At 36.1% G+C, this 26,866-nt stretch overlaps 1 protein-coding gene across 1 annotated transcript; it reads left to right on the top strand.

The window, feature by feature from the left end:
• Nucleotides 1–273: 273 nt before the first annotated feature.
• Nucleotides 274–26,866, top strand: ING3 (inhibitor of growth family member 3). Its single transcript, XM_046021360.1, has 12 exons — nt 274–402; nt 648–719; nt 3,313–3,413; nt 5,660–5,725; nt 16,287–16,383; nt 17,972–18,043; nt 18,893–19,012; nt 19,292–19,449; nt 20,049–20,242; nt 21,385–21,577; nt 24,114–24,152; nt 25,935–26,866. Exons 1-12 carry the CDS (start codon nt 375–377, stop codon nt 26,049–26,051), a joined length of 1,257 nt encoding a protein of 418 aa, XP_045877316.1. The 5' UTR covers nt 274–374; the 3' UTR covers nt 26,052–26,866.

Below are 26,866 nucleotides of genomic sequence, written 5' to 3'. Positions count from 1 at the left end.
CGCATTTCAGGTTCTCTAGCGCACCGTTCGCAAGGACGACTGGTTTTTGTAGTTTCTACGCGGGTAACTGCCAAGCACATTAACCCTTGCTGGAAGGGAATCAAACTACACTCCCCATAAAGGCGCGGGGGCGGCCTCCGATCGGCTTACGTCATTGCTTGAGCCAACCAATGACAGCTCCGGGCGGCAGTGAGGCAAGCGCCGTCAGGCGCCAAAGTGGTTTTTTTTTTCTTTTTTTTTTTTTTTTTTTTCCGCCGAAGCTGAGCGGGTGCTGCTAGCGGAGGCGCCATATTGGAAGGGACAAAACTCCGGCGACAGCGAGTGACACAAATAAACCCCTGGACCCCCTCGTTCCCCCAGCTCTAAGGGCCGCGATGTTGTACCTAGAGGACTATCTGGAAAGTGAGTGGGCGGCGCTGGCGGGGGCCATCTGTGGGACCTGCGGGCGGGCAAGAGCGCGAGTGGACGGGCAGGCGGGATGGCGGGAGGGAGGGGGAGGCGGGGGATGTTTCTTTCTCACGGTAACTGGCAGCCTCGCTGTGGGCTGCCGACTCCTTCGACCCCCCCGACGCACGCACGCACGCAGCGACGTAAGCGCGTACTTTCGCCGTTGGCCCCGCCCCTCTGACGGACTCTCCCTTTGACAGTGATTGAACAGCTTCCAATGGACCTGCGGGACCGCTTCACCGAGATGCGCGAGATGGACCTGCAGGTGCAGAGTAAGTCGGCGCGTTTGCGGGTCTTGGCCGCGCGCGTTCAATGCCAGACTTACTTGCCGTCGACTTCATCGCCTCTGCTGTTTGACTGTCCTCCGGCTCACTGGCTAGTGCGTAAAGAGTTGTAAAAAAGAAAAGGCAGTGCCGAATCTTGCCTCTTGCTTTCTACGCTACTTCTCCTTGCTTTTTACAAGAGGAGGAGGTATTAGGGCACGTGTATGTGTTCCTTTCTCGAATTCAAGACTCTGCAACAAAAGTTTGTGTACCTTCAGTGAGAACGTAGATACATGTCTTAATGCACATCGATGTAAACTTTGAGAAGATTTTGACTTGAGCCCTTACGTATGGAACATAGATTTCAGCATCTATACTTTTGTTAAAGTTCGTTCTACTCGAACACTTTCAAGAACGGAAAACACAGAAGCATAGGTTATATGCGGTTGTTTAGTGACCTGGTGAACTTGGAATGTCAGATTTTGAAAAGTTACACCTTATAGGATACATTCTCACTTGTCAACAGGATGGTATTTTTTCAGTCAAAATGAGTGAGGGAAATAGAGTCTACTGTAAAGGTTTCTATCTGTTGTAATAAAAATTTTGACTTTTTTTCTATCAGCGATAGTTTGGTAGTCTGGTTACTTTATCCCAAAATTAACGTTGTTCTTTCATAGAGCAGTATTTGGTTTATCTGATCATTTTTCCTGTGACGTTTCTAAAAAAGGGTTTATGGTTCAAAGATGTAAAGAATCAGTGTTTATGGAGCTAAGAAGGTAAATACTTAGAGCGAAATTACACTTAAAATTACATTTAAAATGAGTACAAACTTATGTCCACCATGCTCTAAAAGAACCTTACAAACCTTCCCCTTTTATGAAGTGAATGTAAATAGCTGTTCCACTTATCTTGTAGAACTACTGTATTAAAAATTAAGAGTGTGAAATGAATTATACATTACATAATTAACATGTACAATCAGGTGTACTCTTATGGCTGGATGTTACTCTCTTTGTTTAGATGTAGGTACTCCTTAATTAAATTGTATAAATGACATTAATGACTGGCCTTCATGGGGTCTGTCCTCAGAAAATCTGTTTCTTGATCCCATTTATTCCAGCTATGTTTAGGCTATGTACATAAAATGTTTCTCATGCTTTCAGGTTTTTTTCTTAGAAAAGTAGAGGTGGAAGAAGATCTGGGTTTGGGGGTATAATTGGGAGGAAAGGGGTATCATGGAAAGAGATCAGAGAACCAGCATTTCTTGAGGTAGCTAAGGACCTGTCCTTTCTCCCCCTTGCTTCTCTGCCTCCCCCCCACAGCGTACTTCCATATCCATTGTTCATGAATACTTGTCTCAGCCTCTTGTCAGTTTCATGTGGCCATGCTTAATACAAGGTGATATGATATGGGAGCCTTTTATTCAGTGGATTGTAGTGTAGAAGTCTGAACTGTGTGTTTCTTTAGCTTGCTCACAAAATTGATTTTAGCTTCAATGTAGTTGAAATGCTAAACTAGTAATATCTGCAGGTTTTGATGTCAGATAGATCTGAGTTCGTATTAGAGTTTTCCTGACTTATTTTTTTTTTTTACCTTGACCATGGTTTTCATTGCCTATAAAATGAAAATTATCTGAGGATTTAAAATAACACAGTTAAATTAGAACTTACAGTATCTGATACAAAGTAGGAATTCAATAAAGGGTAGCTTATTTTATACTTCTTCATTGTTACTACAAATTTTACATTCTCTTGTGATTTGTACTTAGATTATGTAAATGAGAGGTTTTATAAACTTGCATTTTATAATAATTAGAATTTTCTTAAGTGAATAGGTGCTATGGATTAATAAAAGAGACTTATTTATAAAATTAGTTAGAAATTGCTTATTTAAACAAAGAAAAATTTAAAAATCACCGTAAGACTTCTTAGAATCTTTAAAAACCAATTTTGCCCTGAAAATCTCCAAAAGGTTTTCCTTCACTTACATAACAGAATCACTTTTTTTTTTTTTAAACTTTTCTTTTTTTACCAGACATGGAATGAGATGAGTATTCTTGGCACACACTTAGGGAAAAACTTATCTAGAATAAATAATACAGTGTATCAACTGAACAAATTATTGTAACTTCTACTTTCAGTCATGATATGAAATGATGGAGTGCTTAAAGCTGTATAGTGGGAGGTAAAAATCTTTTTATTACTTTTTCTTATTAAAAGAAAGGTGAGGATTATCTATTGGTACTTTTAATAAGAAATTGTGCTTTAGCACATTCAGCTGATTTAATACCATTAGCTTTTGACCTGAAGGCTGTACTATTGAAATAATCTGGTGTAGAACCTATCTACATTGTTGACTACTTTGACTACTGGGAAAATTTTGAAATAACAAATACAAATTGTCGGAGAAAATTGTAACTTTTTTTTTTTATGGGAGTAATTAAACCATTTACATAATCAAAGCGTGACATATTTAAATAAGTTATTGGCCAAGTGAAAGAGTGTATGTTGTCAGATATTTTTTTCTTTCCCCAAATCAAAGCATGTATATTTAGTGTATGAATTTGGTCATCTAAATATGAAATGTTTTTATTATGTCATAGATGCAATGGATCAACTAGAACAAAGAGTCAGTGAATTCTTTATGAATGCAAAGAAAAATAAACCGGAGTGGAGAGAAGAACAAATGGCATCCATCAAAAAAGTATGTTCAACATTCTGGATGATCTATCAGTAAATACCGGCGTCCTCTGAGAAAGATACTTTAAAATGAGATTGTTTTCTGGATATCAAAATGAGGGAAAGTTATCAATGGCTCTTTAGAATTTATATAATTTGTGTTTTAGAGCTTCAGGTGTAGGAATTTTTAATCATTTTGGTAATTTAAAATCTGTTTCAATAATTAACAACTTTTAGAGAATTATAGAATCATAAAAAGTTCATATTTGTCTTTTAATTTATTTTATTTTAATTACAGCTAATTAAGATTGCCTTGTCTTCACAGACATTACATTGCCTTCCAGTTTGGGCCACAAACTGGGGTGAAAATTAGTGACCTTGAAGCATATTTTATATATTGCTAGGTACCTAAGTTGGTAGAATCACAAAAGAACAGAATCTTAAGAGTTGAAAGGATCCTTAAAAAGTCTTTTAGTTTAAAACTCTAAATTTGTACATGAATGGAGACTAGAAATACAGAATTTCTTGTGTTTTGATTAGTTTGTAGTACTTACATGTCTCTTCCAGATTAGAATGAGTATCAGATCTCTTCCCAAGATTTTCTGTAAATGTGTGATCCCGTATAATTGGGGTACATTGGAAGAACTACATAAAAGGCCTGGGTTTGGTTGTGACTGCCATTTAGCTGTGTGACATTGGATAGGTTCTTTAATATCTCTGAGTGGTAATGGCTCCCTCATGCCCAACCTTCTTAGAATTGTTCAAAAATCAACCAAGAAAGAAATTTGAAAACTACGGATTTAGAGTATTGTGTAATTTATTTTGCCACATGGGGGGAAGCCCAGAATTGGTTCTGGCTTGAAAGATACCTGGAGACCCCATGTATATGAGTATAAATGTTATCTCACATCTATACAGGTGACCCTTGAACAGCCTGGGTTTGTACTGTATGGTTCCACTTACATGTGGATTTTGTTTTTCATAAATACAGTGTAGTACTGCAAATGTATTTTCTTAATAACTTTATTCTCTCGCTTACTTTATCGTAAGAATACAGAATATAATACACAAAATATGAATTAATTTGCTGTTTATGTTGTTAGTAAAGGATTTTGGTTGACAGTTGGCGATTAGCTGTTAAGCTTTTAGTCAGAAGCTTATATGTGGATTTTCAACTGCATGGGGGACACCATGTTCAAAGGTCACCTCTGCATCGCAAATCAGTCATCATCCCTGTAACCTATTAAGTTTTTGGTGTAGTGCAATTTGGCTATACACTTAAACGCCTGGTTCTCCATGAGAATTGATAGAATCATGTTTTTGTTTTTAAATGATTTGCTTATACTGAGGAGAATTCTAAATATAGGTTTAATTGTATGAATTAATACCTAACTTAAAATGAGAGTTCAAAAAAAAAAAAATGTGAGGTCCAGGGGTGACTGGGTGGCTCAGTGGGTTAAAGCCTCTCTGCCTTTGACTCAGGTCATGATCTCAGGGTCCTGGGATCAGCCCCACATCGGGCTCTCTGCTCAGGGGGGAGCCTGCTTCCCCCTACCCCCTCTCTGCTTCCCTCTCTGCCTACTTGTGATCTCTGTCTGTCAAATAAATAAATAAAATCTTAAAAAAAAAAACATGAGAGTTCTGGAATAATTGGAAAAGAGGGACATGCAGGTCAGAATCTTTTCAGTAGTTATACTTTGATTAAAAAGTTTTAAAAATGGGGAGAGCTAGGGTGCCTGGGTGACTCAGTGGGTTAAGTCTCTGCCTTCAGCTCAGGTCATGATCTCAGGGTCCTGGGATCAAGCCCCGCGCTGGATTCTCCACTCAGCGGGGAGCCTGCTCCCCCCCTCCACCTGCCTGTCTGCCTACTTGTGATCTATCTCTCTCTCTTTGTCAAATAAAAAAATAAAATTAAAAAAAAATGGGGAGAGCAAATATTCTTTATAAATTAAACAAATTGTAACATTTTCTGTGAAAGAAAGAATATTCATTAGTTCACGTAACATTTACTAGCTTAGAGGCTAGACTTGGACTGGTATTTAATTTTACTTACATCTTTTTTAGGAATGCTGAACATCTTCCTTTAATTCTTGGTCATTGTACATAATTTCTAATCCTACCCCATCCCCATCCTATCCTTAACTGGGTTTTTATTGCTAATGTAGGGTGACCGACATTAAATGCAAGTTTTGATAATGAAAATGCAGTTATATGTGCTGAATATACATATTTTTAAATTATTAATTTGTTCTTGAAACTGTTTTTATTCAGGATTACTATAAAGCTTTGGAAGATGCAGATGAGAAGGTACAATTGGCAAACCAGATATATGACTTGGTAAGTAAAATTAATGTGCATGCTATGCCATAAGTACTTAAATTATGGGTTATGTCTTAAGTTTTGTTGGCTTAAATATGAATAGGAAGAACAGACTAAATTTTGAGGTACTGCTTTCGTCATTTCATTTTCTTCATTTGAGCTTTCAGTGTCTATTTTTTGGTTTCTTTGTGGAGAAGAAACTAAAACTGTCAGAGTCCTTAGTTTTAGTAATAGGTCAAGAACCTTACGTTCTAGACAAATTTACGTTATTATAAGATTTTAGCTGATGTTAGACTTTTTTTTTAAAGAAGAATTGGTGTTTAAATTTATTTTACTTGTACTTATCTTAAGGTAGTATATTTACTTACCTGATAAATCATCTTGAGATTGTTTCTGTGGTGATAAAATACATGTAAGACTACTGTGTTGACAAGACTTCTTAGTTGTCTGATTAAATGAAGAAGAGAATCATTTGAGTCCGTGTTAAGAGATGGTACTCAACTATCTGTTAAGTGATGTCAAATAGGTAGCACTCTCCAGCTGGCTCAGGTGGCAAAAATGGGAAACACTTGATTAAAAAAAGTTCTTTTTTTGCAGTAGCAATACTTGCAAAGGATTAAAATCACTATAAGATAGAGGCAGTATTTCTCAAACTGGTATAATTATGAAGCTCTCTTTTATGTAAAGCATCTTCTAAAATATATACTTATTTATATATACAGTATTTATATATTAATATAAATAAATATATTATATATATTATATTTTATATATTTTTCTATACACAGTATTTCATTTCTGGTTCTGCTTCACAGCAAGTTAAAGCTAAAAACAAATGGACACTTATGGCTAACTTCAGCATATAGATTTCATATCTATTTTTGTAATCTTATCTGGATATAGTCTTATTACTGAACAAGTGTATATAAATATAAATGTTACTGGTAAGACACAAGATAAAAGAAGGTACATACCACATATGGTATACATTGTAGATGATATAGAAAACTAGAAAACATTTGCCATGTGAAGCCATAGGAAATGTTTCCTTGTTCTCATACCGCAGAAATTTTTAATGGCTGTAATAACCTAGGCTTTTTTGTTCATGCAGTTATTTTGAAAACAATTTCATAAAAGATAAAATGACTTAAGAAGGACAGAGTACACTATAGCTTGATTTACTATGGAATTGAAAAAAAAGAAGTTCTTAATTGTTTTGGTCTTGAATTATGTCTATAAACACAGAGAAAGACATTTATATTTGAATCCAAGAGAAATTTCTTTAGTAACATTGCGCCTCATGTTTAATGATTATATGTGTCAGTCTTTATTTAGAGACTGCCTGCATTTTAAATCTTATAGCTCTTTGGCTGTGTTTTTTATTTATATGTTGCTGCTTTGGTACTTTTTATAATTTAAAAAAATTCAGTGTATTTCAAACATTTAGAAAAATATGTATAATATAAATATGTTCTCTTTAAATATGTGTGGATTTTTGGTGTGTATCTATCCATTATTTATGAACCACACTGTTTATTCACTCTTGTGCTTTGTATAATGGGCTTTTATCTGCACATAACAGAGGAACAAGGTGTACGTACTACGAACGGCTTCTGTTCTCAAGGTGTTGGTAACTAGTTACGAAGACATGCACACAAATGAAGTGAGGAGCCTGTATAGAAACATGGAATAAAGATTATTGCAGTTAAATATGAAGTATCTGGTAAAAGACTGAGCTAACTCATGTAGAGTATTGTTAATTTCTTAGAGGATATGAGATGAGTTTTGAACAGAATTTATTCAGAAGCTCTGGGACCTGGATTGGGTGTTGTATTGAGGGGAAAGCAGTTCACTCAGAGATATGATAAACATAGAATGAAAATAAAGCTTAATAAATTCTTTGAATGGGATAGATCTTTTAGGCTAGGCTGTTAGGTAGTAGAAGGTGATGTAATGAATTGAACGAAATGTAATAAAAAGCAAGTGCCCATAATGGATCCACACAAACATGAGTTCATCCACTTCGCTGATAGCGGGACTTTGGATAAGTTACTTAATCCCAAAATCTTAGTTTCCTTATCTGTAAAATAGCAATATTGATTTGTGCCTTACAGGAGGATTTTACACGTCTATAAAATGATCTTAAGCTTGTGAGAGCGCCACGCTGCTTCCCTTTCAGCTCTTCCAAGTTTCTTCCCCCTTCCCCCAGTTATTTCCAGGACACCGTTTTGTCTTTCCTTTACACTTCCTCCTTCCTTCCTCTCCCCTTCCTTCCTCTGTCCTCCCTCTCCCTTTTCTTTTTGTGGCTTTTCTTTGCCTCTCCCTCCTTCCCATCCTTCCTATTTTAGCACTCCATATTAAATGGCTATTTCAGGCGATCATGACATCCTTAATATAAAAATCCATTCTTTTTTGAGACTTAATCATCTATATCGTCCTCCCATCTTCGTGACCTTCTGCGGTCCCTGTGGCTATCACTCATAATGGTTGCTGTCTCTCAGAGCTCTGTCTTTGACCTGCATTGTTTCTTACCATATTTAGGTGATTCTCACACAGTCTCCTCCCATCTTTTACCCAACTCCAGAGGCCAGGAAGACCAAATGCCACATGGTGAAGAACTGTTCTGTCAAATGCCAGTTTTCCTCTCAGCCCCACACGCAACCCAAGCTGAGAAATGTTCCTCCATTAATTTTCCGGGTGTTCTCTTAGTTTTAGCTATTAGACATTAATGATTCCTCAAGCTCAGGCTTCTCTTCTGAGCCTATTCATCTTAACTGAGAATTCCCAGGCCCTGGAACTCAGTGTATTAATATTAAGACTTAACTCAGTCTCCTCTTTTCCTTCTCTCAGAAGAACCGCTGATCTTCCAGTCATTCGCATTAGAATACTGGAAGTCGTCCTAGTCTCCTCCTTGTCCCTCGCCTCCCCACATTTAGTTACTCAACATGTCTTGCTCATTTTATCGTCTAAATATTTTTCATTACCCCTTTCTCTTCACTTCTGCAGCCTGCCACAGTTCAAGAACTTTAAAAAAGTTCTTCCAGGGGCGCCTGGGTGGCTCAGTGGGTTAAAGCCTCTGCCTTCGGCTCAGGTCATGATCCCAGGGTTCTGGGATCGAGCCCCACGTCGAGCTCTCTGCTCCGCGGGGAGCCTGCTTCCTCCTCCTCTCTCTCTCTGCCTGCCTCTCTGCCTACTTGTGATCTCTGTCTGTCAAATAAATAAATAAAATCTTAAAATAAAAATAAAAATAAATAAATAAAAGAGCCTTTCCGGAAATCTTACCTACTGACTTTTGCTTATATCTTCTTGGCTCCCTGTAGCTGCATCTTGAAATATTGCTTACCAGGGCACATTGCCACACCAGGTATATGGGGTTCTGTCAGTAAGGAAGGAGGCTATTGAGAAGGTACTTAGCACTTTGTACCTTACCCTACCCCTCAATAGAATCATACCACCTTCCTAATCATTGTCATTCCCATGATTGTTTGAATTAAATGTTAATTATTTATTTACCTTCTCCTTGAATGTTTGTATTATCACCTACTATAAATGTCAAGAACTCTGCTTAAAAAAAAAAAATGAGTGTCTTCAGACTCTACGGTAGTTATTTCTCTGTAAATATTTGTTCAACAAAATCGCCTAAATAGATTTGTAGAAATGAAAAGGTACGAATATGACTCCCAAGTTATGAGTCTTAGGGATAGAAGTAATGGTGTCATTCTTTGTGTGAGATATTATAGTCGAGTGACATTTTCTCAGAAGATAATACAGTCACATTTAGTATGCTAAGACTGACTTGGTTTTGATGGACAGACAAGGGTAGGCTGCAGTACAAATAACCCCATCTTTTCAATGTATGACGTTAAACCAAGAGAAGTATAAGTAATGTAATTCAAATTAGGTTAGTCTTCTTTATAGAATCACTTTCGGAGACCAAGCAGTCTTATAATCTATGTCTTTGCTCAGGTCTTTTCGGTATCCCTCTCTTTAAATTGTTCTTCTTTTTTTTTTTTTTTTTTTTTTTTTTTTAGTTTCTTCAGTTTAGATAAATTTCTTTCATACATAAGCTCATTTTGGAAGTTCTAAAACAGGCTTTATAAATGTGCCTTCAGCAAAAGGGGCATTTTAAAAAATATTTAGACTTATTGTGAGTTGCACATTTTATTTAAATACGCTTTTTTTATTGAAATACTTTTCACTTTATAATTACACAATATTTTTTGGCTATTCTCAGTTCCTTTGCTTTTAGAGAGATTCCTTTTAAATTACAAAAATATTTAGTAAACACTATTAGACCTTACTGTACAAAGTAATGACAGTATTATTTTCATAAAATAATAAAAAAATTGTGTTTCATAAAATAATAAAGAATTTGTGTAAAAAAAATATTAGATCTTCTAACCGGAGCCCTTAAGGGTATGTAAGGTTCATAATCCTTCTGTATCCTCAGAGCCTGGCTCAGTAGATTATAGTTGAGCAATGAACGGGAGGACAAAGAAGACTTTTGAGGTAATCCGATCGAGTGTTTCCCAGACATTAATATTTGCATCCCACCTTCAAGGTTTTTAGTTTATCCATATCATATGTACTAAGTAAAATTTTAAATGAAATTTATTTAAGAATAAAATGTATTGGGGGGCACCTCGGTGGCTCAGTGGGTTAAAGCCTCTGCCTTCGGCCCAGGTCATGATTCCGGAGTCCTGGGATCGAGTCCCACATCGGGCTCTCTGCACCTCAGGGAGCCTGCTTCCTCCTCTCTCTCTGCCTGCCTCTCTGCCTGCTTGTGCTCTCTGTCTCTCAAATAAGTAAATAAAATCTTTAAAAAAAAAAAAATGTATTGGGTGCCTGGGTGACTCAGTGGGTTAGGGCCTCTGCCTTGGGCTCAGGTCATCATCCCAGGGTCGTAGGATCAAACCCCGCATTGGGCTTTCTGCTCAGCGGTGAGCCTGCTTCCCCCTCACTCTCTGCCTGCCTCTCTGCCTACTTGTGACCTCTCTCTCTGTCAAATAAATAAATAAATAAAATATTTTTTAGAAAGGAATAAAATGGGGACGCCTGGGTGGCTCAGTGGGTTAAGCTTCTGCCTTCGGCTCAGGTCCTGGGATCAAGTCCCGCGTTGGGCTCCTTGCTCGGCTGGGAGTCTGCTTCTCTCTCTGCCTCTGCCTGCTTGTCCTCTTACTCTCTCTCCCTCTCTCTCTCTCTCTGACAAATAAATAAATAAATAAAATCTTTAAAAAAAAAAAAGGAATAAAATGTATTTATCTGATGCTATTAGCTTAAATGAAAAACTAGCATCACTTAACACAAATAAATAATTATAAAATGTTAAAAAACAATGTATGGCCTCTGTAGAATGCTTATGCTTTGTGCATGCACCACATTGCCAGGGTGGCTTGTGGTATTTGAACATTTTATGCTGGAGACTAAGAAATTTACTTTTGCAAGTAATTGCAGTTGAACATAAGGGAATTACTGCCTTGTTCATAGGGAGGTTACTACATGGATTTACCATCTCATGTTAGTTATATTCCCCAAAATATCAACAGTAAATATCCAAGTGAAAGTCTTTATAAATAGGAAAGAGAAAATAAATTCCTGCAACATTTAACATTTGAGAGCTTAGAAAGCTAAGTGCTTCAAAAGTGAGTGGGTGGGACATAGTATAAATGTATAATTACAGTAATTTTTAATCATAGATCGTTTATCCAATAGACAGTGGTACTTCTATTTATATACTTCTACTTAATGGGAGAGTATACCTTTCATTCTTTTGGTAAATACTTCTAGAGCACCAGCAATGAGCCGTCACTGGTGCTAAGTGGGCATTAATGACACAGAGAAGCGATGAATATAGGCAAACTATTAAGTTAAGATTCATTTAGATTTTGATAAGTGCTATGAAGGAAATAAACATTGTGGAGAGAGGGATAAAGAAGGAATTACTAGGGAAGCTGTTCAGAATGTAGTCAGCAGGAGTGGCGTCGTCTCAGGAGGTGACATTTGAGGAGGTTCTTGGAAAGTGAGAAGAGCCAGCTGCGGGAAGAGAGCATCAGGAAGAACACTACAGGAAGATGATGGACCAAAGGCCACGTGTGAGGTGGGAGAGTGCTTGGCGGGTTGAAGCAGAGACAGGCCAGTGTGGTTGGTGGATAGTGAGGAAAGAAAAGGTGGTGCTAGGAAGGAGTCAGGCAGGAGCCACCATGTGCAGGGTCTTCTAAGCCAATGGCAGCAGTGTGTTTTTTCCTCTGAGAAGAGTAGGAGGCCACCTTAAACAGAGGAGCGAGGTGTACCTTAGAGGAAATTGTCTCAGTGCCTTTGCTTAAACATTGCATTGTTGTGGTAATTTTAAGCAAGCATGTATTATTTTTACAGATTTTAATGCACAGGAATTAGGTACATTGTTTGTTTGATTTTGCCCCTCAGTGTTTTACATAACATGGTATTCATTGTATTATTTACTATTAAAGTCACTCGTACACTTTTTATATACCTATGACTAGTATTGTACTGATTACTTCATTTATTAAGGAAAGAAACCAGACTGCATAAATATCCACAAATGAAGAGATTGGTGGAATTAGGGGTTCAGTAGAACAAACCAAAAATTTAGTTATTTCAGTGGTTGTTTTAGTGGAAATGAGCAACAACAAAAAAGCTGTCCTATCAAAATAATTTCCTTCTAAAATACTGATACTCTTAGTCATTAAATACTTATTTGTGTTTCTCAGCCAGATGTCACTGTCATCAGGCTGTATTAGATTACAATACATAATAAAGTTGATTTATATATACTCTGATAAAATTGAGTTTTTAGTTAATGCTTGAATGATTTTAGCGGTCTCATACTGCTCAGTACCTTTGAACTTGCTTCTTTTTTATATTTGGCCTATTACTGAGATGATTATATTTCAGGTATACATTTTACCTATAAATTGGAGAATTCTTCATCTGATATTCTGATTAAAGAAATATATAAGTTTGACCTTTTGACTTGTCTCTGATCCTTACTGTCTTTTAGGAAGGTTAGATGTAGTTTATATGCTAAGGCCTCAAATATTTGATTCAGCCTAAACATGGATCAGATTTTCACCTATTTTAAATATAATTCAGAGATATGAAAAATCATTTTCATGACATAACAGAGAAATAATTTGCCATCATGGTTCCTTTTTCTTCTCCAATTTATCCTCTTTATTCACTATTACCAGATCTTCTCATAGTTAGAAATTTAACTGTCATTGCCATGGATTTCACCTTAGAACTTTATAGAATAACTTGTGTTCACTCGGAAAGGGCAAGCTAAATATTTAAATTTTAGAATTTAATGGTATTGGAAGCCATAAATCATGTAGAAACTTTTTGAAAAGCTGTATTTAGTTCAGTTTGGGTGCATCGGTGACATCTTAAAATATGAATATTGAGACCGGGAGTCAAAAGAGAAAGAATAAAGGATTACAACTCTATGCTAAAATGTTAAAGTATGAGGATTTTTTTGTTTCATGCAGAGGAGCCAAATGTGACTTATCTTTGTGATCATCAAGATGTTAACAAATAATGTTGACAGAATTTCCTTTGGCTCTGAAGAGGTCAGAAAGAAGAGAATTGATTTAAAATTAAAGCAGTTGTATTTGGGGTTGTGAGATATGATTTGGGTCCATAGAATAAGGAAGCTTTTGTGGCTAGTATTTATTGACATTAAGTGGGGAACAAATCGATAATTAGACTCTGTGGTCAGCCTTGTGTTAGGAGTCTGTGGTTAATAGAAAATCTCTCTCGATTAGAGTAGTACCCTCTTTACTACTATAAATCAATCTTATGAGGTCAGGCGTATGTGGAAGAGTGGGGTAATTTAGGTTCTTGCTTTGCCTGATATCTATGGGACCATTATGGTAATCTGCCAGATTAGGTGCTTTTGCCCCTTCAGAATCATGGGGGTAGAGGAGATGTACTCTACAGGTTTCAAGAAAGTTCAGTTGAGCTCTTGCTATGGCTGTTTAATGCTGTTGAAGTACTCTGTTACTTCATAGTTTGAGTTAAACCTTGTGGTAAGCTTTCTAACTTCTAATTTGATTTAGTACAGTAGCCGTGATTCTAAGAAAAATAATCCTCATTGCCTAATAATTGCTTCTAATATTCATCAGTTCATAATCTTTTTTTTACCTACCAAGAGGTAGGAATGACTGGAACCTATCTTACAAAGCTGTCTACCACAATGTGGTTTAGGCTTTTCTGTATTTAATTACGTATTTGTTTTTAGAATTATTAAGTCTTTGACTTCTATTCCTTTTTCGGAGCTGCTAGTATTGGAAATTCCGTCATTATTTTCCATGCTCTCATGTGTAATAACCCCTATCAGTACTATCTTTAACACACTGAAGCAGTTCTTAAACTCTGGGGTGGAAGGAGGTGGGAGAGGGTACGTGATGTCTTCATCTCTGACTGCATCCTCCTGACCAGGAGTCTAACATTCTGCCTGTCTATACTGTAGATAACTGCGGTAGACCACATCATACTTTTACTTTTTTTTTTTTGCCACCTCTGAGAATCTTGTTTGTCTTCCTGTCTCTATTCATTCTTTAATTATTAATTTTTCTTTCCATCTATTTGAAAACAGTACATTCTTCACCCTCTAACTCATTTACCTCCTTTGTGTCTACCACAGCCCAAGGTTATATATGTATTTTTTATGTACTACTTCTAATCCTTTTCTAGCTGTTTCTTATTTGCTGCATCTAGGGTATGTATAATTTAAAACATTTATTATGTTAAAAAGCTCACATAAATCTTGATTTGTCAGCCAAATTGTAATTCCTATGAAAGCAGGGATTCTCTCTCATTTTTCATGTATTTTCCATTTAACCCAATGCCAAGCACAAATCTCAATATTGTAGGTAATAAAGGTGGCGGAATATTTTCATTGCATTAAATGGTCTTGGAATTTAAATATGAGTACTTTTTCTGACTTCCCTTGAGATTAAATTTTGACAATGTAGGAGATATTCTTGAATAACTGAGGTCTGTGTTCGCACTTAATTAATTGGAAGGGAGTTTCCATGAAAGGATGCTCAATTACCTGCTTGTTCTTTGAATAGGAGCATTTGTCCATAATACATGCCTCTATAGGATTTTAAATATTGTAATTTTAGATTTTGCCAAACTCTGAACAATAACTTGAGTGTGAAGATGGACAGAAAAGTGGGTTTTAAATTATTGAAAAGTCACTAACCAATACCCTCCTGGGTGCTGTTAATATAAGAAATGTAAATAACAAGAAATTATTTTTATTTTTCAATTTGAATTATATTATTCTGAGTTTAAAAAAAACAGTTGGCTGCTACATGCAGAAGTTCAGAGGACAATGTTAGGTATAAATGGTGAAGAACAATTTATTACAAATAGATCAGAGTTAAATCCCTTTTCCATAATGCATTAGCTATTCCTTTGAGCATGTTACTTAACCCTTCTGAGCCTTAGTTTCTTCACTTATGAGATGGAGACAGTAATAACCTATGTCCGAAGATTAGCGCAAGGGGTAGAAAAGATAGAAGAACATGAACATTTCATGGCAGCTAACACACAAAAATTGTCTTTTGCTACTTTTCTACCCATCTCCTTCAATTTAGGTATACATTATTTCATTCTTACTTAATTTTTTTGCCTTCATGATGAATTGTAGACACTTTGATATTTATAAGAAAGTCACTCTTAATTATTTAATAATGATCCGTTGCCAATCAAGAGTTTGATAGAAGATGTTGTCAATAATATAACAATATTTTTCAGAAAATTTATGTTTCCTTTTTTCACTTATAGCGGTAAATTTGAAAAAGTATTGAAAAATATTTAATATTCACCTGAAAAAATTAAGACTTAGTTGTTCTTAGTTTGAGGTATCATATAATTTTCTGAAATCAGTCAAGAGATCTGTAGTTGAATGAGAAAATAAAATTTGCCACCTTCACAAGGGCCGTAGTATTAGCAATAAACCCATTTTAACCAAGCTCTTTGGGGAATGGAGTTTTCTGGCTAAAAACCCCTTTTGTTTCAACCCTTTGCATAAATGTTTACAAGTATAATGGTTTACTTTTCTGCCTTAGAGAAACGTATGTGTAGAATATAGTAGCCTCTTTGTTTATAGACTAAGGATCTTTCATTTTTCATTCTAAGTAACAGTTATAGTATGGCAGAGTGGTGGATGGCCTTACTATAAGTAGGAGGAGATTAGGTCAAAAGTAATCCCAGGGTATACTATAAAAAGTTACCAACCCTCCCGCACTTCCTCCCACCGCAAGTCCCAAGTATCAGTTTTGTGTAGTTTCACATCTCACTTCTTCTGAATGTTTTCTAACCAATTGTGATTCTGGTTTCTTAAAACTGCAAATTTATTATGGGAGGCTTGAGATATTATTTCACCTAGCCCTCATTTCATAGACTAAAATATTGAGGTGTAGGTTCATTGACTTGCTCAAGGATACTAAGCAGATGCACTAAAAGAAATAAAGATTTAGTTTCCTCATTAAACTGACACTTTAATAGTGTCCCAAATTTTGGTGGTTATCTTTGATCTTCTTTGAAACAGGTAGATCGACACTTGAGAAAGCTGGATCAGGAACTGGCTAAGTTTAAAATGGAGCTGGAAGCTGATAATGCTGGAATTACAGAAATATTAGAGAGGCGTAAGTAAAATTTACAGTTTTCCATCAATGTTGGACAGCCTATGTGCAAATCGCTGAGGAGACACTTGTCCCATGGAGACTTCTCAGATGGTGTGCTTCTGTGGATGGTGGCAACCGGGTGGAACAGCATGGACTGGACTCTAGCAGCCAGAACTGTTTGGGTTGGGTATGGAGACAGATGATACAGGATATCCTACCCTCCCTTTTTATTAAAATCACATATTAAGTCATTCCATTTTTTAATATGGATATGTTAGTAAGATGAGTGATGAGAATAAAGATTTAAAGAAATAGAACCATCTAGAAACAAGTTAACTATCTATCATTAAACGTGTGGACTTTGCCATGCCTGTGGATACACTTAAACTCTGAGGAAGGCTGTTATTTTTTCTTCCAAAGAACTGCCTTAAGGCCTTTCCTCAACTGTGTTAGTAAGAAAGATTTAGTTGATTCCAAAACATTTATTTCCTCTTTTTCTCAAAGAAGTAAATTTCTTCTTATCAGTAAGAAACAGTTTAATATTTCCTTGCAAGGTTCTACTTGATCTCCTCTTATAATTTACCTTTATTCTTTTTGGTTTTTTTGATGCATTTCTTGCAAGAACATGTACCTTTTTGTACACACTGATAAAAAATTTCTTTAATGATGTTAAATTATTTGTATATGTACACACTCCCTAGAATAAGGGAACAACCTAATCATGAATCCATCTTGGTATCCATAGTGACATTTTTGTATTCAAAAGTAGATCTATCACTTCAGATGATCATCTGATTTATTTGTGATACTTTTATTCCCAGAAAACCCTATCTGAGAATAATAAGTATTTTGAGACAAAATAAAATATTCTATAGCTATTCTAGTTTTTTTTAATGCTAATAATAGCTGTGAATAACAGTAATTCCTGCCTATTCAGTACTGCGGGAAGGTTAATGAAGCATCCTCTTTAAGGACACAGACACACAAAACTGAATGAAATCGAGTCATAAAATCTACTCCACCCTGTGCCCTGCCATAATTTCATCTCAAGGGATCAAGATAAACCCAGAAAGCTTCTTAATAAGTATTTAATGCTTGGCGGTAGAGATTCTGTGACTAACTTCTTTTAGGAAGTCTTTACTATCGTTTGTTATTTTAACAATCAAAGAAATTTTCTTTCATATAGTAATGTCCCATCACCTAATCACGTTAGGATCTTGCATAGAAAGGTCTTCAAACCCAGTATAACTAGTTTAAGTTTTTCAGATCTTATCAGTAATGGAGTTATAATATCCATTCATCCACTTATGTGGTACCTACCCGCTGTCCTGAATTCCCCAATTAGACATTAACATGCCTTGAGCTGTTTCATACTCAAGGTGAATAGTAAGAAGTAGATTACATATTATTTAGAAAGAGGATGAAATTGGCTCAGTGTGAAATTGGCAATGGTTATTCTCTATCATGTTTGATTAAAATGACACAGGGATATGCATCAGGGCTTGCCAGTCCTCTGCTAGGTGAGGGTACAGAGTGCCAGTATTTGATTGGCCTGTAAAGTTCTGCTTGACATTGAATAGAGATGTATCTTTGTGCCTTTCTTTTTTAGGATCTTTGGAATTAGATACTCCTTCACAGCCAGTGAACAATCATCATGCTCATTCACATACTCCAGTGGAAAGTAAGTTTGGTTTAGGGCAGCTAAAATTTTCAGTACAATTAAAAACTCATTATATTGCCTGTATATTCTTTTCATTTAGCTCCATACAAGCAATTGAGAAAAAATATATATATATATATCCTTCCCTTCCTTTTATTTTGTGAGATCTACATTTTCCTTACAGTTCCTGGTGGACTTACCTTCGTCATTTGGGAAAAGTATATTTGATTTGGGAGTAGAGTGTTTGCTTTTTCTGGAATACATTGAGGACAAATGGATAGTATTAGTAGCAGCATATACTTCCTACACACAGACACCTGATTCTCTCTAGAGAGTATTATAACCCAAAACAAATGAGAAAATACATGGTGGTGGGCTCTTTGTTTTTTTATCCTTCTTGCTTCTCTAATGCTTTGCCTACTGTTTGGTATATTAAGGAGGCCTCAAATGATTGGTGGTTTAGTGAGTAAATGGTTGATTGGATGTTGGCCGGTTAGAAGACTGTATCAGTGTAATTTGTGACAGATCAATTTGATATGAAAGAAGGGCTGGTTGAAAACTGTTCAAAATTGTGGATAATGTTTTGAAAACAAACTTCCTGTCACGTTCTATGTAAAATCACGGTGCATCGTAAGTTATCTGCAGTACTTTGCTACTGAAGTTTTCTTTTTTAATGTGCGGGAAGGCTACTCTTAACAAAATAGGTGACCCAGACAGTTCTGCTTGTCCCATCCTCCAAGAAAACATATTGTTCTGTATTCCATGAAGAACTCAGAACATAACGTACTTGTTTATAGCTGAATGAAAGTATTATGTCTTGTCCATGGTCCTCTAAAGTTTAAAAACACACAAATTCTTTATTTATATCAGAAAGGAAATATAATCCGACTTCTCACCATGCAACAACAGATCATATTCCTGAGAAGAAGTTTAAATCTGAAGCTCTTCTATCTACGCTTACATCAGATGCCTCTAAGGAAAATACACTCGGTAAGTTCAGTATTTCAAATAGGAATGTTTGCTTTTTGTTTGTGTTAAAATACGGGGAAATGAAAGCGTTCAGGATTAGTGAATCATACAGATATTTTTACTTGGTTATAGTCTACAGATGGGGAAAGGAGAAAAAGGAAAAATGGGACATGAAAATTTGATAGTGGCATAAAAATGTTAAATTTAATGATTATATCTGTACTGGGAAATAATGTATTTTAAGATCACTAAAATCATGTTCTCTCCAACCATTTTTATTTCTTCTTTAATTTGACATAGGGTGTCGAAATAATAATTCTACAGCCTCTTCCAACAATGCTTACAATGTGAATTCCTCCCAACCTCTGGCATCCTACAATATTGGCTCATTATCTTCAGGAACCGGTGCAGGGGCGATTACCATGGCTGCAGCTCAAGCAGTTCAAGCCACAGCTCAGGTAAAAAGGAGGAGGTTTGGAAGTAGCAGGTGCATTTTCTCTGATTCATTGGCAAACTCTAGTAGAAACAACTAGATGTGAACAGAAGGCATTCTCTTACACTGTAGAGTTTCATTTTTACATCATGGTTTTATGATACCTGACATTTTATTTGATGAAACTTATGTGCATTAATTTACCTGATTGATCATGAAAAGTAACAAATAGATTGGTGCCAGCTCGTGCCAATCCGTTCACCCAATGATGGCTCATGACGTGTGTGTTGTTGACCGTGAGCCCTGGCACTTGCGAGGACAGGACTTGGTCCTCCCTCCCAGTGCCAGGATTCCTCCAAAAGCCTCACAACTCACACCGCCTTAATGTTTGTTCACCGCTCTACAGTTTGTATTCCAGATTAAGTTACCAGTTCTGTAACTCCCTACTAACTGTAAAAACTGGTTTTAAATCTTTACATAAAATAGCTGAAATGACAGTGATGAAAATAATGGTGTAAACAAAATAGTATTGGATAAACCAACAAAATACTCTAACTAGTAGAACTGAAAAAGAAAATCTGCATATATATGCGTATTAATATTATCAGTGGATGTCTGTTTAAGATGAAAGAGGGACGAAGAACATCGAGTCTAAAAGCCAGTTATGAAGCGTTTAAGAATAATGACTTTCAGCTGGGGAAAGAATTTTCAATGCCCAGAGAAACAGCTGGCTATTCATCATCTTCAGCACTCATGACTACATTAACACAGAACACCAGTTCATCGGCAGCCGACTCACGGAGTGGGAGAAAGAGCAAGTAAGTTGCATTGTTACAGTAGCCCTGTACCTTTACTATAAAATATGCTCTGTAGCTCTACTAAGTGTGCAGTCTGCTTGGCATCCAGCTGGGCTTGGGTATGTGAAACAAAGGTAGGTATAATGGATCTGGATGAACTTGGGGGAGGCAGGAAGACATGATGTAAAATTTATAAAATTCATAAAATTTAATTAGCATATAAATTTTGGTAAATTACTTGTGAATTTTAACAGTTTCCTGTCTTGCACAGGTAAGTGTTCACATAACATTTTCATTCACACTGCTGTACTCTGGAAGAGTAAAGTCTTTAAAAGGTTTTAAAGTCTTTACTGTTTCTAGAGTCTTAAATTGGGTAGAAATAACTTCTGCTTACGTTCTTTTGTTCATTAGGATAAGCCATTATATGGAACTTTTTTTCTTATACCCTTATTCTGTTATGTGTTTAATATAAACTAATGCAAAATCTAAAATACAAATACACAAAGGCAGTTGATGAGATGATTTTGATGAAGAGTATTCATTTTGCTTAAAAATACAAAGAATGTCTGCAAGATAGCCATAACTAATACTAGATCTTAAAACTATTACCTGTAATTTAAGTGAATGTTAAGTAGTAGTAAATTTAAAAAATTATCGTAAAAACATAGCTTGAAAGAATTTTTTTGAATATCTTTATTCTCTATAAAACAGAAAATGTCAAACAAAAATTAACTGTTACGGGGGCGCCTGGGTGGCTCAGTGGATAAGCCTCTGCCTTTGGCTCGGGTCATGATCCCAGGGTCCTGGGATCGAGTCCCACATCGGGCTCTCTGCTTGGCAGGGAGCCTGCTTCCTCCTCTCTCTCTGCCTGCCTCTGTGCCTACTTGTGATCTTTGTCTGTCAAAAAAATAAGTAAAATCTTTAAAAAAAAAAATTAACTGTTATGAAAAATTTTGCTCTTTGTTGCTGTCAACAATTGTGCTTTTAAATCTGTGTATCAGGTTAGTTCAACTTCATGTTAAATGTTAATTTACACGTTTAGTGTCATTTCATTTCATACCACTCATTTAGGAATTATTCTCCCGTAACTTCTGGATGCTGAGCCAATGAAACTGATACTGTTTTTTTGGTTTTTTTTTTTGTTTTGTTTTGTTTTTTGTCAGAAACAACAACAAATCTTCAAGTCAGCAGTCCTCATCTTCCTCCTCCTCCTCTTCCTTGTCGTCATGTTCTTCTTCATCAACCGTCGTACAAGAAATCTCTCAACAAACAACAGTAGTACCAGAGTCTGATTCAAACAGTCAGGTTGATTGGACTTATGACCCAAATGAACCACGATATTGCATTTGCAATCAGGTAAAAGTCTGATATGTCTATACAAGCATAATCTGAATAAAATAGAAAACAGAGAGCTATTTCATTTTTTAAAGTGCTCTTTCTTCTCCAGTTAAAATACTTTTGCTTTCTTCTGTAATTTTCTTCTGTTCCTTGCAAAAATCACGTTTGCTGTAAATACAAAGAGTGTAAAGGAATGTGTAAGTCACCCATGCTCTCAGCCCTTGGATATAACCTGTAATTAGACATTTTGGTTTATTACTACTGTATACCCCACATGCATGGTGTCTGAGTCTGCTCAGGCTGCTATGACAAAATACCACAGACTGGGTGATTTAAACAGCAGAATTCTATTTTCTCACAGTTCTGGAGACTAGGTAGTCCACTATGAAAGTGCTGACTGATTCCATTCCTGGTGAGGACTTTCTTCCTCCCTGGCAGAGGGCCCCCTTCATGCTGTATCCTCATATGGTGAAGAGAGCTCTGGTGTCTCTTCTTATAAAGGCACCAGCTCTATTGGATTAAGACTCCACCCGTCTGAGCTCATTTAGCCTTTATCGTCTCACAGACCCTATCTCCAAACATAGTCCTAGTGGGGGATAGGGCTGCAACACAGGAGTTTGGGTAAGAGATGCAAACATTCAGTCTCTTACACACACAGATGTGCATGTGTGTGTTTGTGTGTGTATGTATGTGTGTGAATTTGACCAGTTGGATCACAGTATATTCTTTTTGTAATGCTTTTTCATAAAGTCATGTGTACTGAATATCATTTTTCTTGAAGTAATCCTTTAAAATTTTTTCAGTTATGTGTTATACTATGTGTAACTTTTTTTTAAAATATTTTATTTATTTATTTGATAGACAGAGATCACAAATAAGCAGAGAGGCAGGCAGAGAGAGAAGGGGAAGCAGGCTCCCCGCTGAGCAGAGAGCCTGATGCGGGGCTCGACCCCAGGACCCTGAGATCATGACCTGAGCTGAAGACAGAGGCTTTAACACACTGAGCCACCCAGGCGCCCCTGTGTGTAACTTTTTAAACCAGTATTTAGCTATAGGTTTTTGTAGTGGTTTTAATTTTTTTGAGATTGCAAATAACATTATGGCAGGCATTTTTTTTATGTAACCCATTTTACACATCTAATTTCTAAGATAATCTTTTAGAAATAAAACTAAGTTAAAATATTTGTTGCAGACTACCAAATTACCTTCTGAAGTTCATTACCAAAACCTGATGAGCATGCCTGTTTCCTAAACGCTGTCCAGTGCTGGATACTATTTTGTCTCAGAAACCCTATACCAGTTTGATAGTTGTATATCATACAGTGATTTCAATTTACCTTAGTAGTACAATTGGACTCTTTTGGCTACTTTTATTTCTTTTATGAATTGACTCATTGGGGTTGGCCGATATTTCTCTCATTTTTGTCATGTACATTATAAATACTTTGCTTGGTTTAGTTTTTTATTTTGTTTTTAATTCTGAAATTCCAGTTTTATGGCTGTCAGTCTTTTTCTTTATGAAGTCAGCTGTGGGTTATATGCTTATTAAGACCTCCTTGCCTTTTCCCCATATAGCTGTGTCTTGCATTTTTTTTCTCATTTGCAAATGGCTTTGTCTAGCTCTTGATATACTTCAGTTTCTACACGCTTAAATCTTTAATCCATCTGCAAAAAAACCCCACTTTAATCCATCTGCAATTTATTGTATTTATGGTGCAAGTTGGCAATATAATTTTTGAGAATTTGCCATTTAAGAGACTGTTAGGTTTTCCCCTGTCACCTGACAAACATTTTTTAAAAATCAGTTATTAAGAAAATTCTGTACAGATCCTGGTAGTAAAAATAGATCACCTAAAAAAGAACAAAATCAAATTCACCCTGGATTTCTCATCTATAACACTAAAAACTAGTTGATGGAATAGATCTGTAGAGCTTTGAGGGAAAAATCTGAGTGCCCCCCACAAATTGTTAACCAGAGTCGTTCATGTGTGTAGAACCATATACAGATATGCTCAGTCATGCAGAGAATCAAATAGTGTTTGATTCTCTAGTCATAGATTCATCTAGTCATAACCCTGTCTGAAACATTTCTCTGTCCATTGAGAACTTAAATTAATTCAATAATTAGTGAGTTGTATTATAAAGTGCTGGTGATGAACAGAAGAAAGAAAAATGTGAAAGGGCAGATAGTAAATTGGTAATAAGTTTAGAAGTTTCAACTATTGACTGCAAAAATATAAATGACCCAATATGACCCAAGAAAAAATAGAAACCTTAAGTAAGTAACCCAAAAAGAAACTTAAAGTCTTACAAAAGAAACCACCCACAAAGGTAATTTGTCAGGGTTCTTTCAGATTTTCAAAGAGCACATAATTTCTGTGTATTTCCCCTCTGTGCTAGAAATCTTTATAAACTCTTTACTAAAAAACTATATACCCTATTTCTTAATGCAATTGTATATTCCTCTCTGTTTTCTAACAGTATCATCAACAATTTGGATTTAGATGCTTGTCACATAGTCATAATAAAAAATATTTACTTTTATTTTAACTAGGTGTCCTATGGCGAGATGGTGGGCTGTGATAACCAAGATGTAAGTATTAAATTTTTCTATTTAGGAATGGAAAAAAAATCACGAAATATTATTACTTAAACATTTTTCTTATAGTATCACTCAGTCTGTGAAAACAAGTCTGCAATTATATTAATTACATTATATTAATGCTGGAATATTTCTCTCCAAAACACGGTAGTGTCCCTTCATGTGCTCCCAATTTAAAACTCTTTTAAAGCTAGTTTTGGGTTTTTGTTTTTTTTTTTAAAGATTTCCTTTATTTACTTGACAGGGAGAGAAATTACAAGTAAGCAGAGCAGCAGGCAGAGAGAGAGGGGGAAGTAGGCTCCCTGCTGAGCAGAGAACCCTCTGTGGGGCTCTATCCAGGACCCTGAGCTCATGACCTGAGCCGAAGGCAGAGGCTTAACCCACTGAGCCACCCAGGCGCCTCCTAAAGCTAGTTTTCTGGTTTCATCTGCAGAAAATAAATCTCAAAAGGTGATACATTGTATGAAAATTAAAAACATCCTCCACCTCCTTTGCTAAATAATACTGTGTTGACTAGAATCCAGTTCACTTATCACAGTGAAGAACTGGAGCTTTAAAACAGTACATTGTGTCAGGAAGCCTACGGCTAGCGGGAGTGGGGGGGTCGTATAATGTGAGCTTATTTTCCTCCTATCAGTGTAGTGTATCCTATTGTATTCAACAGCTGTCTGCTGGTAAGAGCCACTTGTGATATAAAAAGTAAAGGAGGTTTGAAAGAAAAGAATTCCTTTTTTTTGTTTTTTTACGAAGCTTAATTTTGGTTAAAGATGTATTTTTTTTGGATGCTGAGAATATTTTTTCTCGTAATTTCACTCCCTCCTCACTTTCTCAAACTTCCAGCCCCTTTTGTTCCATCTTTTCCTGCAGAGGACTAGCAACCCTGAATTCTAAAAAAGTAAGAATCCACAATGTCAGAATCCTAAGGTTAATAGTAGCAGTTTAAAATTTCTAAAAATAACCTGAAGATTGAGCAGGTTTGGCTTGGTGCATTAAAGTCAGTGCTCTCCTGACCTGACAGGGTCCCAACAACATGTTCACATAGTTAGAGAAAGACTGTCCTTTCACTTTCCCCTTTAGAATTACTTGTGGGCTGTTTGTGATTATTGTATAGCAATATTGCCCAGTCATTCCAAGAACACCATTGTAACCTCCTGAGGAAGTTAGTGAAAATGATGCATTTCTGTGAATACCCCATCATATTCTCTGATTCTTCTCATTCCTACTCGTGCTTTTCTGAGTGCTAAGATTTTCTGTGCAAGTGTAGAACTGCTTAGTACATTACAAAGTAGGATCCCTTTTCTCTGCATATGTAGGAATAGATCTACCCAGAGAGGAATTCCAAGGCATCCCTTTATGATTTTCATTGTAACTAGCTTATACTACTTTACGAGGGAGTGAATAAAGCTGAATAGTAAATAAAATCTGTAAAATGTATTTGCCTTCTTTGTGAGAGATCCCTCTCACTTCTTGTCCTTGAAAGTTAGTATCAACTTACTCTCTGGCTTAATGAGAATTAGTGAATTTTGTTCATTACTTGGGATCATGGATATAGATGACATTAACCTCTGAGTTAACAGAGATGCATACTTTTTCTGTACCTCCATTTCCTTATCTCTTAAACCTATCAGTGGGATTCAGTGACCTATAAATCAGCTCCTAGATCTAAAAGTTGTTCCCATGAATCTTATTATTAATATTCAGTCTAGTGGGCATATTATACTCTGTAATCTTTGGAGGTATTAAAAACTATTTCTCTGCCATTTTGCTTTCCAGTGCCCAATAGAATGGTTCCATTATGGATGTGTTGGGTTGACAGAAGCACCGAAAGGAAAATGGTACTGTCCACAGTGCACTGCTGCAATGAAGAGAAGAGGCAGTCGGCACAAATAAAGGTGGTCGTTTCATTTGAGGAAGAAAAAACTTCAACTAAACATTTTATATAGACTTGAAGAAAGAAGAAAAGAGAAAGACGACACGATGCATTTCCAGGCAACCACTTCAAGGATTTACATAGACAATCCTGTAAGATCTTGAACTTGAATTTTATGGGTTGTATTTTAATAATGTAAGTAAATTATTTATGCACTCCTGGTGTGCTACGAATATTATTCCAGTTAGCCTTGGATTATTTCAGTGGCCAACATATGCAGACATTTGTACTCCTCAACCATTTTCTCAAAGTAATGGGCATTCTATAATTTAGACTTCAGAGAATTCCAACGATGAAGATTTTAAGAAAAGTATTTTATATTCAACAGGTATGTTCTGCTGCATGTACTGTACTCCAGAGCTGTTATGTAACACTGTATATAAATGGTTGCAAAAAAAAAAAAAAAAAGTCAGTGCTTCTAAAAAGAATTTAAGATAATGGTTTTTCAAATGCCTTTATAATAAGCTTTGTTTCTTTGTGAAACTAAATTCAGCAGGCTGAAGGAAATGGTTCATGTGATAAAGTGGGCTGGTGTCCTCTAGAGTACCTGGGTACATAAACAGAAACTCCTGTAGGTAAAAATGAATCTGTGCCATTAGTCTTTATATGTTTCTGCATCTGGATAGAGTGCAGTTCATAGGGGGAGGGGGAGGGGCCGAACGGGAAAGGGTGTTAAAGTGATACATTTTTATACCAAATGTGTTTATTTTTTTGTGCAAGTAATCCTTAAAATTGGAATTGTATTAGGTGTTAAAATAAAGTTTTTAAAAAATTA

The sequence above is a fragment of the Meles meles genome, chromosome 10, assembly GCF_922984935.1.
Source record: "Meles meles chromosome 10, mMelMel3.1 paternal haplotype, whole genome shotgun sequence".
Classification (NCBI taxonomy): Eukaryota; Metazoa; Chordata; class Mammalia; order Carnivora; family Mustelidae; genus Meles; species Meles meles.
This window is presented reverse-complemented; position numbering and strand designations above follow the sequence as displayed.